At 33.9% G+C, this 23,819-nt stretch overlaps 1 protein-coding gene across 1 annotated transcript in view; it reads right to left on the bottom strand.

Annotated features, from left to right (window-relative positions):
* Positions 1-444: 444 nt before the first annotated feature.
* GPM6A (glycoprotein M6A) overlaps positions 445-23,819 on the bottom strand; it is a 115,618-nt gene continuing 92,243 nt past the window's right edge. The window contains exons 4-7 of the mRNA XM_030947698.1: positions 12,116-12,269; positions 10,019-10,095; positions 8,649-8,714; positions 445-2,686 (exon numbers count right to left, since the gene is read on the bottom strand). Of these exons, the coding sequence (XP_030803558.1) occupies positions 2,534-2,686; positions 8,649-8,714; positions 10,019-10,095; positions 12,116-12,269 (450 nt within the window). The 3' untranslated portion in view covers positions 445-2,533. The remainder of the gene's footprint in view (positions 2,687-8,648; positions 8,715-10,018; positions 10,096-12,115; positions 12,270-23,819) is intronic.

The following is a 23,819-nucleotide window of genomic DNA, read 5'->3' as shown; positions in this document are numbered from 1 at the left end:
ATCTCTCTTAACCATTTAAATTACTTTACATGCATGTAAGTAATGTAGTATTGTTACCAAGGTTTCAAAGTGTTAGCTGCCATACCATTCACAAATCAGTCTCCTCAGCAATATTCAAACTGCTGTCAGACCAGTTTCTGCTGAGCTGTTCCAAATGACACTGTAGTAATGGGAATCTTTCCCAATTTTTATTTTGATTGATATGTTAAAAGTATAGCAAGTATGGCTTCTGCTACCTGGCACTTTCTAGACTATGAAACTCTCCTCTTAGAAAACATTTTACTCTCTTAGTCTTAAGATGTATGATTTCTGACACTAAATGCTGATTAGGAGACATATTTAAAGCAGTCTGTGCAATAGCAAGGTCTGTAGGAGAAACAAGCTTCTTCCATTTCTGGTTAGAATGACCTGTCCAATATAGGCAAAGAAAAACTACACAAAGAATTAACAAGAACACAAAGTACACAAGTGTGTTTATTACATTTTGCAAGCACTTTGTTCTACATTTCAAAAACGCCACCATCAAGCTGTTGGCACATTTATGTACAAAACAGATTAATTGTAATGCCTGCTACAAAGCATTCTTTGTGAAAATACAAACTCTAATACCAGAGAAGAGCCAAAAGCATTAACATCATTACATGAGTTTAAAAGACATAGTTTTAAAAATCAGCACAAACATTTTAAGACACAAAACTGAAACACTACAATATAGAGTCCAAAAAGAGGTTCCTAATACTTTTTGCAGAACTGTAATACCGGTACTGCACATTATCAGAAAACTGTTGACCTCGTAGGACAGCTTAAGTGTAAAAAAAAATCCAAACCAAAACTGAAACCCCAAATCAAAAACACAACAAAAAAAACCCCAAAACAAGCAAAAGAAAAGAAAAAGAACTCAACCAACTAATACTACTTAATGCATTATCATGCCACAAGTAACTATAGTATTACCTTCTACTTACTACAAGAATTGTTAAAAATTACTGATGATGCATGACTAGTTATTGTACAAAGAAGAGTTTTACTCAAGAAGTTTTATTAGAAATGCACTTACACTGAGAGAGAATTCACAATGGTCCAATAAGTGCACAAAACTACCTAAGATTTTTAACACTGACAAAAATGTCTTGTCAGGCTACATCACTTTAAAAGACACTTTACAGCATTCTTGTAGCATTAGAAATAGGCAAAAAAAAAAAATCCACCAAATTTGGTCCAATAATACCAACTTTTCTTAAATAGGGTTTTTTGTTCTGTTTTTGATACAGGTAATTCTTTCAAATCAAGATGACCTATCATTCTGATAACATTTTCATATCAAAATAAAGGTTCAAATATATTACTACACTTTGAAATAATAAGCTCTGTAGTGGTCTTTCACCTTACTTCAACGTAATACAGGTAAACCATTATGTGTAGGAAAGCTAGAAGCCAAGCTATAACATTTATGGAAGTCTCCTTTAATATATCTTTTACAGTTCAGACAGGTGCAATCCATTTAAATTTTTAAAGCAGGTAAAAAGACATCTGACTCGTATGGTCACTGCATTTTTGATATATTACTTTCATAAATGTAGCTAAGCAGTAATTTCTTACATCATCACATGGACAGCTCCAATTTAGCATAACCATCATTGAATTAAAGAGAGATTATTCTGTAGAAAACTATGAATAACTATATCACTTAATTAACAGTTGTCTATATACCATAACTCATTAACAGGTAGCCGTGGTATTGAATTCCTTCAAAAGGCAAGTGGCCATGCATTGTTAGCACCACGGACTGCATGCTCACAATACAAACAGGAATTATCACCCATGGAACTTGAAACAAGAGAATATTCTTTAAAAACATCAATAATACAATGTTAACAAAGATAAGAAGCACTTTTTTCTTTTTTTTCTTTTTTTTCTTTTTTCGCTTTTTTTTTTTATTTTTTTACCCACTATTACAAATTTAGAAATTGCACCTTTGATTGTTTAAAACGTTCTTAGGACCTTCATTCAAGTTGATCAGGGTCCCTCTGGCAGGTTTTCCATATATAAAGGAAAGTCATCAGAATGTTTTCTTTATATATTGTACATCATGTACAATGGTCCCTTTGAAGTATACCTGTAGTTAAAGTAGTTACTGAACTCAAAACTAAAAAGTATAAAAAGCTACTTTTTTTCCAAAAACATATAAGAAACAATGCAAAAGGTGTTATGCATAACACATACAAAGTGATTAAAAAAATCAAACACATAGTTGTATTTGACAATAGTTTAGTATCCTTGACCTATCAGAACTAATTAGCCTAAGGGGATTCAGGAAAGGCTATTTAGGAGCTTTGTGGTATAGAATGGTCACACAAAGTAAGAACTAATTAAGAAACCAAGTGCTAGACAACCAAGAATTGTATATAGGTGATATGTAAGTCACCCAAACTATCTTTTGTGAGAAGCACTTTCAATTGTTTTTAAAATGGTAGGATGGCCTTTAGTTAAACAACAAAGCATTCACATGTTAGGAAGTAAGACAAGGTTTCTTTTATGTATAAGCATTAAGCCGCTCTTTAGAGCGAGTAGAATGAATATCATGCAGCTCTTGTTCCTCCTTTGATTTAATATCCTCATATTTTTGCATTCTGCAAGCATCTTTCACATAGGCCCAGTTGGCAGACAAGACCATGAGATAATGAACCTGTAAGAGAGGTAACACAGCGTTAAGAACCAATAGAGGTATTCAGAATACAGCACGTGTAAACTTGGAGGCTGTAGGTGCTCATCAGCAGGACCTAGGCATTCTTGTGTCAAGAAGTATTATAGAACCATGATGGCAAATTCAGGCTTCATTAACCTTCAGATTATTCATCTCATAGCTGTTACTGTTACTATAACTAGTAGTTGGTAGCAATAGATATAAGGAAAAAATCCCTAAAACCTAAAAAATCCAAATTCCAAACCATCCCCACGTTATTTTTCAGCTAGTTTGCAAGGATACATGTAAAAATGCCTTCTGGCTAAGTATTTACTGTACACTCTTCCCCACTGAAGAAGTTTTTGTTAAAGTAGTTCTTAACATCAAAATATGCCGTAGACACATCTTATGATTGCATATCTAATACAATTACAGAAAGTTTTTCTTCTTGATTTTTGATTAGGTTAGCATTTTCGTTTCATTTAGCTATGACTTCTTTCAACTACAATTCTAGCTTTGTATTTAATTCACCAATCTGGGGAAAAAATTGTCAATAATTGCAAAATAAGTGCAGTTAGGCAAAATGTGACAAAATTTAGTCGAAAAAAATTTGGATGCCCTGTTTACTCTGTATTCAGTCAGAAAATAAAAGTGTCCCACAAGGATATTCAACTAGTTTGTGCTGGGATACTCTGGACATTTATTCCCTCTCTAGCAGGTTTTTAGACATTTTCTGAGGAGAGCATCTCTTTAATTTATGTTAATCTACTTCCTCAGAAGCAATGCACTATTTTGTGAGATCCAAAATATTTACCCCTCTCTAAGAAATCAAGAAATTATACTTGGATTCAGTTAATGGAAAATGGAATAATAATACAAAAAATAATTTAAAAAACCACCTTGAGACTATGCAAATTCTCCTTTTCATGTTGTACTGTTGTACATATGAGTATCTTAGATTCATATCAAATGAATAGATCCATTCTAATATGTTTGGGGTTTTTTCTTTTGGAATATTTGGACATTTTTTTCACAATTGTTTGTTGGCAATTGTTGCTGATTAGTACAGGCAAAAGTACATTTCTTAATCTGGATAATTAAGATAAAGAAAAGCATTCTGAAGCCCCTAAAAAGACTAGATATTTTTGCTACCTTTTTTATCCTTATGTTTTATGTCAAGTTTCCAATTAATCCTTATTTGAGGAATACTATCTGACTTGAGGAGACATAAAAAGAAAGAAGTTGTTCAGAGAATCTGTCCTCTAGCGAAAAAACTAGAGAGTAGTATTTCTACATATCTTTAGTATTTTTTTGGTATCTAGAGGACAACACTAGCAAAGCAATCCATAAACATAGATGTTGGAGATGGCAGCATGTTGTTTGTCACTCTGGAAACTTCTCCAGTCATAATTTAGTACGCAGGAAAAGGAAACACCTTCTATCCTATCTCAGCTCTTCCAAAAGCTTTTACCACGGGTAGTTTCTGGATCAGGCATTTCTAGATCAAGCGGGAGACCCTAATCCTGGATCCCCATTGTACTGAATTAAATGCCTTAAATTCTCTGCAGTAAAACTATTGAGAAAAATCAAAATAAACAGGCTGATAACACTAAAAATTTTGTCATCTCAATTGCAATTTGCACCCAATGAAAACTGGTTCATTGAGTCTGAAATTTCAGTTAAAAATACAGTCTCAACCTCAAACAGATTGCAGACATGAGAATCCTGAATGTTGGGGCTGTCTGAGCAGTGTACTCACATCTTTGTGACCTTTTAAAACATATTGGCCAGAAATCCTTGCAACTGAAGAATGTGTTGAAAATGGAATGATGTAGTCACTTTTTCTTACCTTCACAAAATATTTGGTAATGACCCAGTAAAAAAAAATTTAAGGTTAATGTCTTGCAATTTCACTCAGCATTTTTCTTTGTTAAAAAATAGATTACTTTGAAGGTATATTGGTAACAGTCGGACCTACATTAAACACCCATGTGCCCATCCCTTCCTTATGAAGATACTGAATCAAACTACTGTAATAACTGTTGAAAACTCTGGGAGTTCATATTCAATGTAAGTAGGAAGACTTGCCAGAAAACACCTACCTTAACTAATATAATCTCAAATATATATATATATATATATTATCCATGTTTATAATGACATATACATTGAACAGTACCACCACCTTTGGTTTTTATTTTAACACCAAGTTCCTAGATAACATTGCCACACTAAGGAGCTCATTTCTAAGTGGCTGTCTAATTGCATTTCACAATTCCATGACCTGAATAGCCTGAAGCCAGTGGGGCCCTCATCAAGGCTTTCTTAAATTGAAGCCAGGGAGCTTCCACAGTCTGCCTCAGGAGGTTTCAATTACAGACAACATGCAAGGCAGTGCAGGGTCTTTCCATACCTATTCCTGGTATGGAAAGTATGCTTCAGTGTTTAGGAATTGTGGAGTTGGCTATTTGGGGTTTTTTTTGCTTTTTTTTTATTTTTCCATGCAGGACATGTCACTACATCCCCAGGACCCAAGTTTAAATAACTTTAATTGCTCCTTTTACATGCATCTCACAACCTGCAGAAGAGCACAATCATACTGTGGAGAAGAATAGACTGCTTTACATTTCCCTTGTTCCTATTACAGGACAACTGATTGCATCTCCACCTTACAGGACATAATTTCTGTGGAAGTTAAGGCAAAAGAGTTACCAGCTCACATGGTAACTTTTGAGAAAGGAAATTTTTCATCTCATAATTAAGTTTTTCCACAGTGTTTGTGGGGAAACATAACAGCTAGAATGTATACTGGCTTTACAATCAACAGTTGAATGCTAGAGCTTACATTTAAACCTCCTAAAGTCTTCTGTTTCTATCTAATGCAACACTGACAACAGTAAAATTTATAAGTATTATTGTAATGATCTTTTCCGCATGCATTTGTTATCCATTCAGACATAAGAGAGAACAGTACTGCTCAGAATCATATATGGTACTAATTAAATATGATTCAAAACCCTGGTTAGTTTTTTCCATGATATAGACTCTCAAAAAGCATTTACAGCATAAATAATTCTATCAGGTTTTGGTTCTTTTTTCCCCATCTTGCATTGATATAAGAATGATACATTTTCAAAATAAACTCTATGACAGTGTTTTTTGCTGCAAAATGAAACTTTCCCTGATATATACTGTAAAATAGATGAGGTTTTCTATATATCAGTCCTAATATGTAGGACAATTCTCCTTTTGAACCCCCAAAACAACATTCTCCTTTGCAGACTAAAGAGGTATCTAGTGAATTGTGAAAAAAAAAAATCCAACATTCATAAGCAAATCTGAGACCAAGAGGTATGGGGAAATTGTGGTTTGTGATCAAATTATTTGATCACAAGTTTTGCAAGTTTTAACAAGTTTTTATTGGTTATGCAATAAATGACTACTTTTTTTAAAAATATCTTTTTCAAATCCAGTTTCATGAAAAGCATCCTGGGGACAGATGGACTTAACATTTATGAATAAGCTGATTCTTTTGTGAATTTTGTAGAATCATATTGATATTAGAGAGTTTAAGAAATCTTCAGAAATTAAATAGGCTGGCACTTGTAAATCCAGAAGTGAGGATATAGTGGAGTATATTGATGTCATAACTTAAAATGTCATTTCAGGAAACAGATTTTACTAATTCTGTCATTCAACACTGATGTTGCACTACTGTTACTGGCTGGCCATAAATACAATATATTTACCACTTTAGTCAGATGGACTATTCTGGTTTAAAGTAATTGTTTGCAAGAAATGTTTTAAGAGTGCATTATATTAATAAGCTTTTTTGTTTGTAAAAGACTGGTATTTTAATCTAATTTTCCTGTTTAATTTCAGAAACATGTTCTGGATATAAGCAAAGACAAATGTCACCACTTCATATTTGTGATTATTCTTGAAGCAGCACATGTATTGAAGGGCATTGGCTCTCCAATGACTGAAATGACTTCTGCACACTGTTTCTCCCTGCTGATGCATTACCTAATTGTCTCCTAATTTGAGTGTAAGATCTGGAGAAAAAAGATATCTTCTTCCTGGATGAGATACTTAGGACCCCAAATTATTTTTTCCTCCCTTAAATTACTTTTAACTTGGGAAAGTAAACTTTCCTTAAAGGAGAACCTTTTAATGTCTGCATGTCCAACCACAAAATTCTGAGTCTTCCTTTATTTCCCTTGTGTTTGGGGTACTATGTCAAGTGTGAAGCACATGTTTTAGCCTACAGATGTGGTCTGGTATGCTGGTTTTAGACATTACACTATCAAAGAGTGGAATGTGCTAGTCCTTAGGTACCTAACAGATTAGAATGCTAGGCTAAAAACAAACAGCATAGTTAGAAACTTGAAAAAACTGTTGCAAACATTTAATGAAACGTACATCTACCAGCACTGGGACAGTATACCATTTACTAGCACGTAGAACATTAATTTATACTTTTGTTGGAACAGTGTTATCATGTCTGCCCTGTGCATTATAGAATTCAACAGAAAGCACACTTGGAAATGGGTAATCCTTCAAAAACCTGTGAATAAATGTGCACCATCAAAGCGAATTCAAAGGGTGTTTGTGCCTACTGTAATGCAGCTATGGTATCTTTGATATGCTGAGCTTCAAAGGGACTTTTTAAAAACTTTATTGAAAGTATTATGTATTTAAACTCTGTGACACAATGTATTTACTTAATTAAATTTCACTTAAGATGTGTTATGTTTCATTGAATGTATTTTGGTGGCTATTTGAATTCAAAACTCTGGATTGAAATGCAGAATTTTCATCTGAACAAAATAGCATTTTATGATATCTACTGAATATACTTAAAAATAATATAGTTTTCCACACAGTGGAAAACTAATGATCTGTTAGATTTAATTTCCTAACACTAATGATATATTATCATAATTGCTATATGGTCACTATTTTTGGAACTATAAGCAGAAAAATTTCAGTTTGAAAAAACAATTAAATTATTGTTATTAATTGCATTCTACAATTACACTTACTATTTGTGGCCTTGAAACAAAAAACTACGCTGAAAATACATATTTTTCATTTAGCTATCTTCGCTGTTTGCAGGGTGTCATGTAATAATGAAAAAATGGCAGATAAAAAACAGAAAATATCATTGATGTAAGAGGAGTACTAGCTTCATTGAATATTTTCTGAATGTACTTTATTATAGATGTAATTATAAGGATAAAAAAACAAATCATGGCCCTATGATCCATAAAAAATTACTAGTATAAGCAGTATATAGGAATCACCACCGCTAACACTTTTGAAAGCATCAGAACGAAGTAACAGTCACTTTTAATTTCCCATTCCAGCATGCATAATGCAAACCTACACCAGTAGAGAATTGTGAGTCTAAAAATATCTTTATGCTTAAGCAAATGCAGCAGACAAAAGATGGAAGAGCAGGGCACTAGCTCACATACTTTCTTCTCAGTGGAACATTCTCATTGACAAAATGTCAAAATGTAAAGTGATCTTCATTATAAAGGAGCAGAAAAATTAGTCCTGACAGAAAAATCAACACATTCATATATATTCACAGAACTGACAAAAAGATTCTGCTCCTAAAATAGCAGTGTGGTAAGCCTATGAATACCCAGAAAGGCAGAGATCATAAAAGTATAATACTATGGTTACAAAATAGACATGTGAATTCAGACACTTGTCTGAAGACAGCAAGAGAACAGTGAAAATTCTCAGCATGTACTTAAAGGTGTTTTTTTCAATTCAAAAAAGTAATAATGATATTTATTAAAAAAAAAGAATAAAAGAAAGAGAGTATTGAATTATGGAACAGTATTTTAATAATAGCTTTGAGTGATAGTATGGAAAATGAACAGCTGATCCTAAGTCAGAACCAGAAGGTATCAGCAATTCAGATGAGGTATAGAGGGGTATGGTAGCTTACCATAGCAATGACTGCTGCTCCAGCTCCAGCAAGTGCCACAATGAACAAGTGGAATGTCATGTTTAGCTGCAAAGGGAGGCAAAGAAAAGGACTTCCATGGTTGTACAGCAAACAAAAAATGAACAAAAATTCACACTAACATAGAACAAATAATTAGCTTCCTGGTGCCACCCTTCCACAAAAGTAATGAATAGCAATATTTTTCCAAGAGATTGATATCACTACATGTCATTGTGCTTGTGCTTGTTTTGTTACAATGTTCATGTCAGGGAAAAAGCAAAACTATTTAAATATACAGCATTTGCATAATAAAATATTAAGAAAATTAATTATTTAAAATAAACACTCCAGTAATTTTGAGAGTTTTGTTTGGGTTTTTTTTATTCTACAATACTACAATACTAGCTTACAATAATTATGTTTGTGGCGGCTTCTCCAGTGGCAGAGACAACCTAAGAAACCCCATTTTCCCTTCATTAACTGTAGTTTTCCATTCTCATATATTGATCCACTTTCCTCTCAAATTTATTCATAATGATATAATATAAACCAGGTTACTTACATAATTCAAATTAAACATCATCCTCACCTCACTCCAAACCAAATTATTACATTTGCTTTTAATGTCATTGACCTGGTTTTTGCAGCAGCCACAGAGAGTCAACTGCACCACAAGAACTAATTTTGGAAGATGGTTTTGGTGTAAGGGAGGACTGTGTACCTTCCCTCTAAGATTGATTCAACCATAGTAAGACCCAGTAAAACACTTAGCATATGTTGACCCTTCTGGCTTCAGAGGGATCAACATTTTAGCCTCTCTTTGTTCTAGGCAGATTTAATTTTGTTTGTCCTGTCTTCATCCTTATCATTTAAAAACAAAACCAGAACCCTCAACTGCACTGAAACAGGTGGCATTTGCCCAAGGGAAAAACTACAAAGAAAAATGTACTAAGAGTTACTATCGTAATGTTCAACAAGGTTTGGCCAAATCCATTTGCAATCTTTACTCTCCTGTCACAAGAGTAGTACAAAGCCCTTCAACCAGTGATTCATTATATGGACCTATTCACTGTGCAGCAGAGGCATTGGCTTCCAAAAACATCTCAGTAACAAAGAAAAAGATACTGGAACTATTAAAAAAATCCAAACAAACAAACCACAAGCACATTTAGAAAACAAATGGGAGAAATTGCACTGACTAAATTTGATAAAAGACTAGGAAAACTACTTGCTTGACTGTGTTTTTCACTGTGATTTATTTAATCTCCATAGCTAGAATTAGACCATTAACAGTAAGAAAACATATACCAGCTACTTCCTGCTACAACATATATCATGGATTTGCCAAAAATACTATGATATTTATTTACCTCATTAGAGTCACACATCTTGATGAAACTTTCTGACGAAGTGCAAACCTTCTTTTCCTCTCCAATAGTTACAATACCTGGGGAAGAATAAATATTCATATTATTTGGAATTCCTGGTACATGAGAAAAGTTAAGAACTTATTTTAACAATGATATCTGGGTTTTGTTGACAATCAGGAGTTTGGAGCAACTCTCCTATGAAGACAAGATGAGGCAGCTGGAATTGCAGAGCCTGGAGAAGAGAAGGTTTTGGGGAGACCTTATAGCAGCCTTCCAGGACTAAAAGGGTCTGTCAAGAGAGCTGGAGAGGGACTTTATACAAAGGCATGTGCAATAGAACGAGGGGTAACAGCTTGAACTCAAAGAGGATAAGTTTAGGTTAGATGTAAGGAAGAAATTCCTTATTATGAGGGTGTTGAGGCACTGGAACATGTTTCCCTGAAAAATGGTGGACATTCCATCCCTGGAATTGTTGAAGGACAGGTTGGATGGGGTCCTGAGCAACCTGATCTAGAGGAATGTCTCCCTGCCCCAATGGCAAGAGGTTGGAACTTGTCTTTAAGATGTCTTTCAACCATTCTAGGATTCTATTCTATTTCAGCCAGCACAAAACACATGATCTATTTGGTAAAAGCCCTAGTAAGAAACATGTAGGTAACAATTATTCTGCCATTTTTGAAGATATCTTTATTCCCGATTTTGAGCAGCACAACGATTAAAGAACCAGAAATTATTTGCAACCAGTTTATACACTTCAAATGTTCACAAACCTTCTCTACCCTCATGTGGAAAAATGTGCTGTATATTGGTTTCAAACATATTGATCTGGTATAAAGCTTCTTCCACAAGTTATAAAAAAGCATTACACAAATTTATACTTTATTCAGCAGCAATAAGTAGAATCTGCTACCTCGCTTCCTTTAGCTAGTGTCCAGATACTAAATCAAAAACTAGCTTGAAGAAAATACTGCAATTAACTCAGTTACCATGAAAAATGGTTCTTTCCTAACATCAATCAGTTTTTTGCACTGAATCCACAGTAAAAAGGTACGTTCACAGAATACACACCGTACATATTAGTGTTCTGTGAGCATCCTAAATAGAAATAATGAAAAAATAGTCATGAATATTAACAAAATAAAAGGTCATAGAAAGAAAAACAATACACTTGATGGGATCTATACAGATAATAGCTTTTTAAACTCACCTGCCATGCTGTGTAGGGAAAAAAAACAAACAATAAAAAAACCCCAAATTTCCTTCCCTCTCATGAAAGAAAAATGTCAAATATTTTATTTCAGGTTAATTGAAACGTTTACTATTATAGAAACCATTTTCTTGCAAAAGGAAATGGCCAAGGAAACAAAAGGAAAGATAAGAAACTGTCTGCTGAGATTATGATTGCTCAAAGCTCTGTGGGTTGAGTAATCACTAAGACCATAACATGTAGAATCAAACTAGTCTTGTAGAAGGATTGAATTACCATCACCAACACAAGAATTCTCAGATATTTTAAGATCACAAATTTCTTTCTACCCAAATTTCACATTCTCTCAAAACACACATAAGGGCATATCCCCACATTGTTCTAACCTCCAGCATTCAGGCTTTAGCCCCACTCCCTCTCTCTCTTTCAACCACTTTCTTGAGTGTTACTATCAGTATTGTTGGTCCTCATCAAGGTTTTTGAAAGCAATTAATCTTGTGTCCCAATTCACCTCTGCAGAGACAGCTGATACCCTAGGATCTCACATCTCCAAGCCAGTGTCCTACCACAAAATTAAAAGTCATTCTCCAGATAGATGACTAATTAAGCATTTTAGACAAGTTACAGCTATTTCTGAAGAGACTAAGCCAAAGCCCTATGTCGATTTTCATTACTCTGGGAAGATTGACAAGGTTGACTCAGTTTTTGTCAGGATGGGCAATGCAGTTCATCTTTTATGCACTATTTAGACTAGTGGGTAAAAGGGCAGGGAGAGACACTTAATAATTGCTTCAGAAATGCTGAACAGTTCATTTCAGACACATGGAAGCAAAGTAGTGGAATGCTTTCTTTTGTGAAATCTTTTCATTTAGTGCTTTTTATTTACATACCATACTGGCGAAGATCCAAGCAGAGATTAGCTCCGTCCACTACGGTGGCATTTCGGCAAATGGTCCACAGGTTGAAGTACATGTAAACAGGCAGAGAAGTGAAAGCTGTAACTCCAAGCCAGGCCAACATAAAGATGTATGTCAACATAATAAACTGCAATAAAAAAAGGAAAAGCAAAACCAGAGGTAAGTCAAAATGGAACTGATTCACCATTGGAAAAAAAGAAAAAACAGAAAAGTAACTAATACATCTATGATTGGCTTTGTCTGCATCTGTCCTTATTTAATTTACAGTTTTGGTCAGATAATCCATTAATGATCAAGTCAAAATGATGCCAGAGCACTAACATGATGTTTCTGAAGAACAAGAATTATGCTTCCAGAAGTGCAAGCTAACTCCATGTTCCTCTCACTCTGGTGCCAACGGTGGATGCAAAGCAGCGTACCTGAAGAACAGACAGCTGCATGCTTTGTGAAACATATCTGCCCCTTTCCCTCATCACCGCTACTCCATAGGTAGGACAAGAGGCCCTATGGTTGTGTCTTCCACTGCCAATCATGAAATCAAAAATTAAAATTAAATACTGCAGACTTTGCTTGCTTTTGTTTTAAAATTAGGCTCTTAATAAAAATGAGCCTTTATCTATGACTGCCACAAAACCTCACTGGCAAATCCATTTGGCATTGAACAAATGAGAGTATATTTTTTGCCATTCTGTTATTGCACTCATACATATTTGGGATCTACAAGCAAATTCATCGTGCAGAAATAAAAGTAAGCAAATGTACTATAAATATGTAAACATGCTACCTTGCTGCTCCTTTGCTGGCCTGACACCACTGGGAAACACACTTATTAATAAGAAACCATCTTTTCATTTTATGCTGTGGAAAGGATATGAAGAGGCTACAGGGTAAAATGGGGAAATCAGTTTCTAAATATTGAATCAAAATAGCCCCAGTATTTGTCGGCTTCGGAAATGCTGATGAATCTAAACACTTTACTGGAAACAAAATATTTCATCACACTAATATCACACTAATATTTTTCTAGCGGCTTACCTCAGAAAACTATTGGCTGTGAGAATAAGAAATATTTTTGAAAGCTGAATAAACTGATCAAATATCTGCTAAAAATTAAACCTTAAAGAGCAAATAAGGGGAAAATGGATGATATTTTCATTTTCATTTTGGTTTTGGTTTTGTTTTTTTAATGCAAGATCTCTCAATTCAGATAATACAGGAAAAAGCCTAATATATGTCCAGATTTTAGTTATGGAAATCAAATAAGGCCAGAATCTAAAAAGTTGTAAATGGTACTAAAATTGTAACAGAGTGGCTTATCCACATTGACCTGATCAGGAAAAGCAATCCAAAACAACAAAAGGTCTAAATTTTAAATGAGATACCTTTATTGTGTTGAAGTTATGTGATGGATTTTCTTAAGCAATATTAAAGAGACCTTAATTTGATTTACTTTAACTCACTTCCAAGTATTATTAAATAAAAGTAATTTTAATTTTGAGGAAATTTATTTACATAGGGATTTAATGTAGTTTAATTAATCCAGTCTAAAATTTATTTCAGATTAATTTTCGTGATTGTCTCTAGGTAAATGAGACTTATAGCAGTAGTTTGAAAAGCTGTTTAATACTTTTGATATCAGCTTTCTATCCTTTTTTGAGTTAGTTCTCCATGCTTCAATACTCATACTTTACATCCATGCTTACCAGTTTGAGGGTTAAAAACTGTTTTAACTTTTTCCTCAACATCCAACTAGTTTAAAAGTAAACCTGATGTGTCTAATTTACACATAATGATTCCTAAAAATGCATTCATGCAGGTAACAGCTGTTTTCCTTACAAAATTTTCCCAATAACCCACTTGCTACAAACCCAGCTGGTAAAATAGAGAAAGTGATAGCAAAATAAATATGCACCCTTGGATACTGCTTTAGACATTTCCATGAGCCAGCTGCCTTATATATTGGAAATTCTATCCCATGTATTGCATAAAAAAATAGTTAACACAAGTAAATACTGTTCTGTACGTGCTCCTTTTTCTGTTGTTGTTGTTATTGGTTTTTTACTGTTTTCTTTTTTTTTTTCTGTATTATAGTGTTAAAGTTAATGAAGAAATATCTGTCCTCACCCCAGGCACACACTTACAAATAATTACTCGGAAAATTTCATAGAAATGTAGATTCAGGCATATGAATTCCCAACTAAATTGCTATGTCTGATCTTAATTTATTATCAAGCCAAAGAGTCGCACGCATTTTTTTCTAAGGCAGGAATACTAAATAAGAAAGAAGACTGTCTTTGTATAGACTTTAAATTCTCATTTATTCTAGAAGTGTTTTAAAAGTATACCAGCCTTCTAGACTATATTCTTATCTTGACAAAAACAAGTGAGTCTGAAGTCATACTTGTGGTCCTTCTAGAATTTGTGAAATAAACAATACTTAATGAATTTAGTATCTGTCTCAATGTAGCACATACATATAATTTAATGAAGTACTAGATCTTTTAAATTAGTTACATCACTGAAATGTAATAACTGTTTTTATGACTGGGCTCCATATAGATTTGAGAACCTTCCTGTTTTGTGATAAACACCAAATGGAGAAAAAAAGATAGGCCTTACCATGAGCATTACAAATTCTTTTTTATATCTATTTATTTTCTGATCTGTAGTAATGATAAGCCTACTCAAAAATTTCAGCTCAGATGATACAAAGCACTAGGATAGCAAAGATGGGGGAAACAGAGCTTATTAGCCTCTAAAAAATCTGCCTTGGGCATAAAATGGTAGTAGAAATCTGTCATATGATAGCTGCTGTGAGTCACAAGAGCTGCCTTCTCAGAGAGAACTGTCTGCTTGTTATGGAACAGATTCTCTTTAAAAACATGAATCTGATTGGTTGAGTATCTCAGAAAAATTGCTCAAATGATGATTCCATTTTAAAAACGGAATGAAGAAAAGGAAGAAGAGGTGCTTTCAGGTGAAGAGCCAATGGCCAATGATATACCTAATTTCATGTCATAACACCAAGAGCACCAAGAAGACAGAAAAAATACAGAAGTTTTCTTTGTTTATGTAAGAATAACTAAAATACAAAACTTCAAGTTAAACCATATGGTAATTATGAGTTATACCTGGAAGCTGCTATCACTGATATCAGTGAAGCAAACCGCAGAAATGTGGTCTGGGCAGTAATACACTTCTTGCTATAAGAGCAGTAAAAAAAGTTTAACTTTGTACAGCAAATTAGCTTCTAGCAATAGCAGGTGGTAGCTTCTTTTTATAATTGAATGAAATTATTAATTATTTGATTTTTAAAAAAGCAAAGAGAAGACTAAAGTCTTTTTCAGATAATTTTCTCTGCTATTACAACCTTCCCTCTTTGCTCAAGAGAACTTACAAGGAATGCTTAAGGAGCCTGTTCTCTCCAGGAATTAAATTCAGAGGCCAATCTCCTGAGATTCAAAGGGATCTTTCTCCTTTGAAGTAGCATTCTGCTGTGTGACAAGCTGAAGATTTCTGGAATAGCAGTATAGCATCTTAAAGAGGTATCACAATTTGTCCTTTAGCATCCTAGCTATTGTGTTTCTAGTGAGAATTACTTTCTCTGATCAGTTTGATTTTCACTCTAAGAAGTCAAACACATAAACTCAAAACAAACTAGAAGTGGTAGTGAAATTCATCTACTAAATAATGAAGATGAAAGATCACTAATTTAAACTCAGCTCACATTTGCAAAGAATAGCTGAAATGTATAATTATTTGAACAAAGAAATCTTTAACCTTTTTAGTGTTTTGGGTTTTTTTGTATCATCACTGTGACTGGCAAAATGCTCTTGCCTGGTTTTGTAAGCTTTTCAGTGCCTGTAATGGCTTTTCTGAGCTATAAATTATCAAAGCAAGTGAATAATCAACCTTCTGGAATTATTTTTTAAGTCAAAACAAACCAATATCAGGAAGCAGGTATTTCAGAGCATATTCTGAAATTGTTTGTTTGGAGCACAACTTCCCTGGTGGTCATAGCTGGTTGAAATCCTTTTTCCACTGAAAACATTACTCAAATCCTATTTTAATAAGATCAAGAATTCAGTTACTGGTTGGTTTGGGGTTTTTTTCCCTTCTTCTTTCCTAATTTATGGGTGCTTGCCCCATGAAAAGCACATTCATTAAATTTCAAACACTCTTCTTGCTTTAGTTTTGTTATAAATAATTTAGTAACCTGAAGAAACATTGTACAATGACTTCAATAGCCTAGGGACAGAGACAGTGAAATCTTATCTAGAAGGTACAGTTTCTAAAAACAGAAATGGAATGAAAAGGAAACAAATCTCATTCGTGTCATTTTATGAGGACACTACTGCTTACAACAAGAAAAATAATACAGAAACATAGCAACAAATTAAGTGCCCAAGTAAAACTTCAGAAAGCTCATGTTGCCATGTAATTTTATCTTTGTTCCACACCACTCAGTACTTATTTTATACTTTCTCTCAATCTCATCATATATTTATTTTATACAAACTCCCTGATGAGAGCTCTCGACGCAGAGTTGCAAAAAGATGTGCATCTTGCTGTGTTTGCATCACATTGAGATTTATTATCCTATGACACACACAAAAAATGTTTGCTTTCAGCTACATGAACTAAAAGGTTCCTTCCAAATCTCCTCACAGCTTCAGAAATTCCCACAAACAGCTTTTGCCAGAGATCAAAACCGTACCTACAGAGATCATGTACATCCATCCTGCTCAAAGCTTATCGTGCTTCATTTTGAAACCCTGGCAGTGCTGGACAACACCCAGAATAAGCCCAGGGTGAGCCTGGCTGTCTCTTATGGGAATGCTGGCAAGCAGCTGGCCTCTGCAGTGCAGTGCAGTCCAGGTTTTGGGCGCATTTTCCAGAACAAGGTGCTGTGTTGGAATTTTTGGCCACACAGAAGCATGAACAGAAAGATCTTTTCAATTTCTTCCTGAACTGTCCTGTCTCTCAAACCTCTCATTCACTCTCATTTGTCCATATATTAGATTCCAATACTAATAAAAACTTATTTAGTTTTCAATACTAATAAAAGCTTATTTATAGTTTTAGCACTTTGCACAGTCTCAAATTCATAACTAACCTTTGCCTGTCAGGCCTTCTGCTTCATCTTATTCATTTTACCCAGAAAAAATTCCTCTGAGTTATTGCTACTGTCTCTTTACCCTGAACACATTCTGCATAAATGCATTTGCATACTATTTTTTAATTATTTATTGCAGCTGACACATATTTTCTCAAATGCTGAAATTTGTCTTGATGCAGTTGTACTGGGAGAGTACTCATAGAATGCACAGTTCTTCCTTCAGGTTGCAAGAAGTCAGATTTAAAGCACTACACATTTTTTTTTTCCCACTTCAGGCCTGTTGTTTATTTGCATTCAATTTTCTATAATGAAGGGCTCTAACACCTTACATCAACAGTCCAGACTCAATAAGGGCTCTTTAACAATAACCTTTATGACAGAGCAGTTTAACGATTAGATATTTGTTCCTGTTCATCACCTGTATTATTACACCACAGGAATTTAGTTCTTCTTTTCAGACGTTCAGATTTAATCCAGCAGATTTTTGTAATTTTTTTTCATTTTTAAAAAAGAGTCTCTCCATAAACACTTCCACCTCTTCCCAATGGATTTTTTTTGTGACAGCATTTTATATGTATAATTCCTCACAAGCAAATATGAAAGAAAGCGAGTATAAAACTTGCTGAATTCCTTTGGAACACATTTTAACAATGCAGAAGCTCAAATAGCCTCAGCCGCTTCTTTTAAAATGTTGTCTAGAACAAAAAATGCTATTATTTATTAAAATGTAAATAAATGTCAAAATGAAAAAAAAAAATAACAGATGTTTTTAGACATAAACCTGTTAAAGAAGGACTGTTGAGTAGCTCACAAGGAAATGGTTTCTAATATTTTCATTTCTGTACTAACCAGCATCTCCAAATTCATGCCTCATTAATGGAAAGAAATAAAAAAAATTAAGCAAAAATATTTCAACTTGTCTCATTTTATATACAATGCTTTTAGAAAAGACTGTTGTTCTGATATTATCACTGTAAACCACAGAAAATACACACATGCAAAGTCTTTTCTATAACATGACTTCCATTGCTAACAATCACTTGTTGGACATTTATAATTGCCTCTACAAAACATGTTCATCCTCTCTCTCTCTCTAATATATTATCCTGCCAGGCACAGCTCCAAAAGTCTTGCTGAAACATGGATAGATTTCATGGTGTGTCGTTGCTGTCATGTGGTTGACATTCCTTGGCTTGCATTCAAGGCAACTGCTTTGAGAGGGAAAAAAAAAGCCAATATTGGTCCAAATTTCTCTCCATAGAGGGACAGACTTCTCAGGTTTGCCTAATTGAAATTCATTCATTTACTGAATACTACCTAATGAGAATTTCCTTTGATTATTAAAATATGTTAACATAAAAAATAAAATCCCAGAAAATGGAAATTATATTTTGGAACAGTTTGGTTTGGCATTTTAAGACATTTTTCTTCTACAGATAGTTTAGATGGAAGAAAAATTGATTTTGTCAAAATTAGGATCAATTCTCACTGTTGCTTTCTGCTTTTCACCTGCACATATATTTTTCCAAATGTGTATTTCAAGGTTAAAATATTCTATGCATTATTTCTATTGCTTTGGAAACTATTTGGTTGGATGTAAAAAACTGGCTTAGTTTCTGATTTATGCTGTTGATTTGTTGGTAGCAGTGCAGGAGATTTCCACAATCATGTCAGAAATTATTCTCTAAGAAATTGATTCACTTTTTGAAATATTGCTTAGTAAAAAAATTGATGAAATATCAGTTTGAAGAAGATGAGTTTTCATTGATGCAAGACAAAGTTTTACCTTAAGATGATATAATTTTTCTCTGTGGTACTTCCTCAGAAACCAAATATTGTAATTTATTTTTTATTTCTGAATTTTCTTTAGAATGTTGATGGGTGTGTAGCCTTGTGTTGCCTAAAGTTATCATTAGTTGTTTTATATCCTTCAGGCAAGACTATAAGTTTTGTAGTCTGACAGGCTTCTGAAGCCCTGAAGAAAGCATTGGATCTTTAGTGCTGCTTGACAAAAGCAGAATTTCCTATGTAATCTTTTTTACAATCTTTTAAACAAGAAATATTTTTTTTCAAAATGCATATGCTCATATTTTCACATTCACAAAGTTAGCCTTCTTCTCTTGTTTTTCTTTCTGGTGGTATTTTTCTTATGCTACAAAGTACTGTCTGGGAATATAGTTAAGATTTTTGCTTTGTATTTAAATGGGATTTAAGATAAATAATTTGGTTTTAAAAATGGCTTTTTAAATATGGATTATTAGCTCTTAAAATATGGATATCTTCATTAAATAACCTTTTTCATGTTATGGTCATGCCACATAACTATTCAATTCGAAGACATTAAGTACAAAAAACAATCAGTTCCATCATTACCTCTTCCCTGACAATGTAGGCTGGTCCTAGAAGCAAATTTAATAGGTTATGCTACCAAACAGCTGATAAATTTTTTATAAACCATACTCTAATGGTTTTCAGTGATGACAAATTTTCTATACACAGATGAAGATGCAACACTCAGCTGGGAAAGGACTGAACAATATGGATTGTTTACATTTTTCACATTTCCAAAATTTGCGATGCAACATTTTTTTAGGAAATTTCCATGGTTTGTAGTTGGACACAAGGCAATGAAGCTTAAACTAGTAAGCAGAAATAATAGTTATAAGTCTAAACAAATATGTCACTCAAGGTTAATACTTGGCTGTCAAAAAAAAGTGTTTTCTTTCCTGATAAATTCTTAATGGGCTTTGAGAAACCTGTGTGAAAATGAAGGGGTAGGGACGTTCCTTGCTTGATTTCTGTCTTGCCAAGCATTCAAAGTCAATAACACAGTCTTTTAAGATTTTATTGTGACCTTAAATAAATTTAAAAGTTTCCCTCCTTCCTATGCAAGCAATGACCAAAGATATTTACAAAGCTAATTATGAATTCGTAAGACATCAACAGGAAGATGCAGTTCATAACAAGAACAAAGGTATATGGTTTCTGTGAATATTCTGTCACCATTAAAATAATGAATTTGTGATAATTCCACTGATATTCAAAGGCTTAAATACCTATAAAAAGAGTAACATGTCTAGATGCAGCTAATAAGTTAGCCAGGTGAGAGCAAGAATCAGGGAAAACTCTCATCATCTGATGGAACATTCAAGTTAAAGCTGAGATGGATTATCTGAACATAGGGGAAATAAAGCTATCATCTTAAGTGTTTTATGATGGCCCATAAAAGAAAGTTAATGCCAATGGAGAAACCGCTCCCAAAGTCAAGCATACTTTGGAAATGTATGACAGTAGTTTATTAACAAAAAAATACTTACTGACTGAGCTTACATGCCAAGAAAAAAATCTGTCATCCACGCGCAAGACATAAAGCACAATGCGAAGTAAAAACAACCAGTTTATCACCACCAACAACAACGTTGCTGTCAGCGAGCAGCAAGACCAAGAGAAGAGGAGAAGGTACTGACAAGGCACATTACAATGTCTGGCACACCCTTCTATTAAAGGAACTAATGAACACCACAATCAACGAAAGGACTGCATATACAACACATGGGAGCTTATGGGAGAAAAGGAATATCAAATGAAAGTATTATTTTATATGTGCAATATTCCTGAGTGAGAAAATCTGCAACTATACAATAAAGAAAAACAAAAAGGCTCCGACAGATTATAGAAACAAGACAGAAAAAAGCAGATTCAGCACATAGATATACATAACAAAATTTCTGAGCTCATTGCAAAATATTTCTAAAAATATAACAAATAGTGAGAAAAAACAACTTCTTTCTTTTCAAGACCCCATATGTATATTAACAATGCAGCTGGGAGAGAGTGACATAAAGATGACTCTCTTAACCATTCAACTGAGCTTTGAACTGCTGCTAGGGTGTTTCAAGATCAAGAACAGAAAACTGCAAGGAACACAGCTCTGCAAAGAAATTTCAACACTGGTTTAGTATCCAGGGATAAGATGAATTCTAACAACATATAAAATTGCTAATATATTTTCTTTCATCTACTAACTTCAGCAGTGTTTAGATAGCAAATGTTATCCACCTAAATTCCAGCTAAAGGGGCCAGGAAGGATACATCCAACTAGATGCATATAGTTGATTGAAGAGCTTAATATAAAAGACATAACTTAAAAGACTTGAGGGTAATTTTTTTTTTTTTTTTTTTTTCAGAAAGTAAGACAGTCACAAAAAGATTCAATTCATCTGATAAAGTTTGCCTAAGCTGCCCTCTCCTTTAACTACTGAAGGAGCATAGGCCTTTTTCTTGACAACCTTAATTAGGTGGGTTGTATCTGTGCCATAATATAATCCCTCTGAAGTTAACTACTCCATTAGCTTCTGGGTAATTTGTGGGGAAAAAAATCATATTTCTGGTTTTCAGTTGACCTCTGAAAGGTCAGAGCACTATGAATCTCGCCTTCCCCACTTCCCATATCACAGTGTGAAACTACATACAGCGTACACAACTAAACACGTATGAGGACGTGAGATTTTTACATACTTTCCCTAGTTTAAATTGGTTTAAAGGAATCTGGATCCATAAGAATATCTGCTGTCTTGGAGAGAAGATCCTTTATTTCTCATAAATATGGTATGAAGCATACTACATCCCTCAGATGGAGAAAAATTTAATAAGAAGCAAGGCCTCCCTGTCTGTCAGATCAGCAGTTTTACCCCAGAATATCCAGACATGGTATGTAATTTTCAGAAATGAGAGCTTCATTTCTAACATTCAGAAATAATACATCTGTTCTGAGTGGGAAAGCCAGCTGAGCCTGCACTGAACTCTCTTCCTCCTGTTACACAAAGAATCAAATGTCAATATGATGCAGTTTCACTGCGTCTAGAATAACTGGTCTGGTAAGGAAAAGATGAAGTGATGAGTTCACAGATGGTTTTTCAAAACATTTGTGCAGCTTCCACAGTTTTTTTGCAAAATAAAATCTGGAAATATTTTGGGAAGTTCATGTTTTAGTTTAGGTACTCAAGAAGCATGTATGAAATAGCCCATAGGTAATCAGATATCCAAAATTATTTTCAAAGGCAGAAAAATCCTTGTCAGTAATTAAATGAAATACTCCTAAAACTAAAGATATAGAAGGTATATGTAAGTGCAGTTTAGAACATAAAACATCTTTCTCTAGAGCCTTAACATGGTTCTTTTAAAAAGCAAGGTACAAAGAAATAGAAATACAACTACCACAATGAAGTCTTCATATATTTTTTTCTGATGAAATAAAACAAAAACCAAACCTCCTTTCCCATTTTATAGCATAACGTGTGGGGGAAAGTGTCATTGTATTTCTATTGACTCTGTGAACAGATATTCTAAAACAAGGTGTAAATGAGGCTTTCCATGGCCAAGGGAGCTGAATATAAATAGGAAGGGTATTAAATTGCAAACATGAAAAGAGTGTCACAGTTGGCATCAGGCCTGTCTCCCATTCTTTACTAATCATGCTGCAGCACAGTAATATATGAATGTATATTTAATACTCTAAAAGCATATTCAGACATGGAAACATGAAGCCTAGAATGAAAGGCATCCCTCCTCGAATGTGACTGGTATTGTTTTACTGCTTTTGTTTTACTTTTCACAGTAAATTAAGTCTGCAAACAACGCCAATGAGAGTCTTCACTGTCACTTTCACAAGGCCTCTCTCAGATGTGAGAGGCTCTACTCCGTGGCAACACTGACACAACTTGGATACTAAGCCTCTGAATGCTCATATCAGCTGATAAGTCAACTATACATTCACTGGAAAGGTTAGGCTGAGCTATTTTTTTTTCATTACTTCAGGCAAAAAAAATTTCTTTGGCCAATCCAGAGCTCGAACGTGAGCTATTTGCAGCTAAGGAGGGAGGTCAGGAAGAGCACATGAAAAGTTCCTTCAGATGTTGGCTATCAGTGTTCTCAAAAGTCTGCTTTTCAAAAATATTTCTTAAGAAAGAGGAAAAGGTGTTATTTTTTGTATATTTCTATATATAGAAATATACCTTATTCATACAAAGTTAAAATAAATTTTTTTCTAGAAATGTTTTATTTATTTTTTCCTACATTTTCATAATAGGTTTAGTCACAGACATAAGAAATTTGCTCCCGCAAAATATTAATGACAAACAACTGATGGCAATGGTAAAGCTGAAGGAGTTCATTTTCAGACTTTAAATGAAATGTTAAATGTTGAACTTCTATTTAGAAAGACATCAACAAATTTGACGTGAAGTCATAGTCACAACTGGAGTTTTTACAAAGGTGTTTTTGATGTGGAGCCATTTTTATAATTTTAATTTTTCAAAACAACAAATATCCTGTGTGTACATTTCTGTTAGTATTAAGGCACTGCTAAAAGAAACCGTTTAATCTTTGACAGTTTAGATTTTTAATGTCTACAAAATTACTAGCTCAAAACTGTATACAAGAAGCTTTCTTGCAACTTGTAATATCTGCCAACTCTTTTCAATAGCATTATCTCATTTTGGCAACTGTACAGAACAAAATTTATTACAGCACTATTTTAGCAATTGAACAATCTGGCCT

This window comes from Camarhynchus parvulus, chromosome 4 (assembly GCF_901933205.1).
Source record: "Camarhynchus parvulus chromosome 4, STF_HiC, whole genome shotgun sequence".
In the NCBI taxonomy this organism is placed as follows: Eukaryota; Metazoa; Chordata; class Aves; order Passeriformes; family Thraupidae; genus Camarhynchus; species Camarhynchus parvulus.
This window is presented reverse-complemented; position numbering and strand designations above follow the sequence as displayed.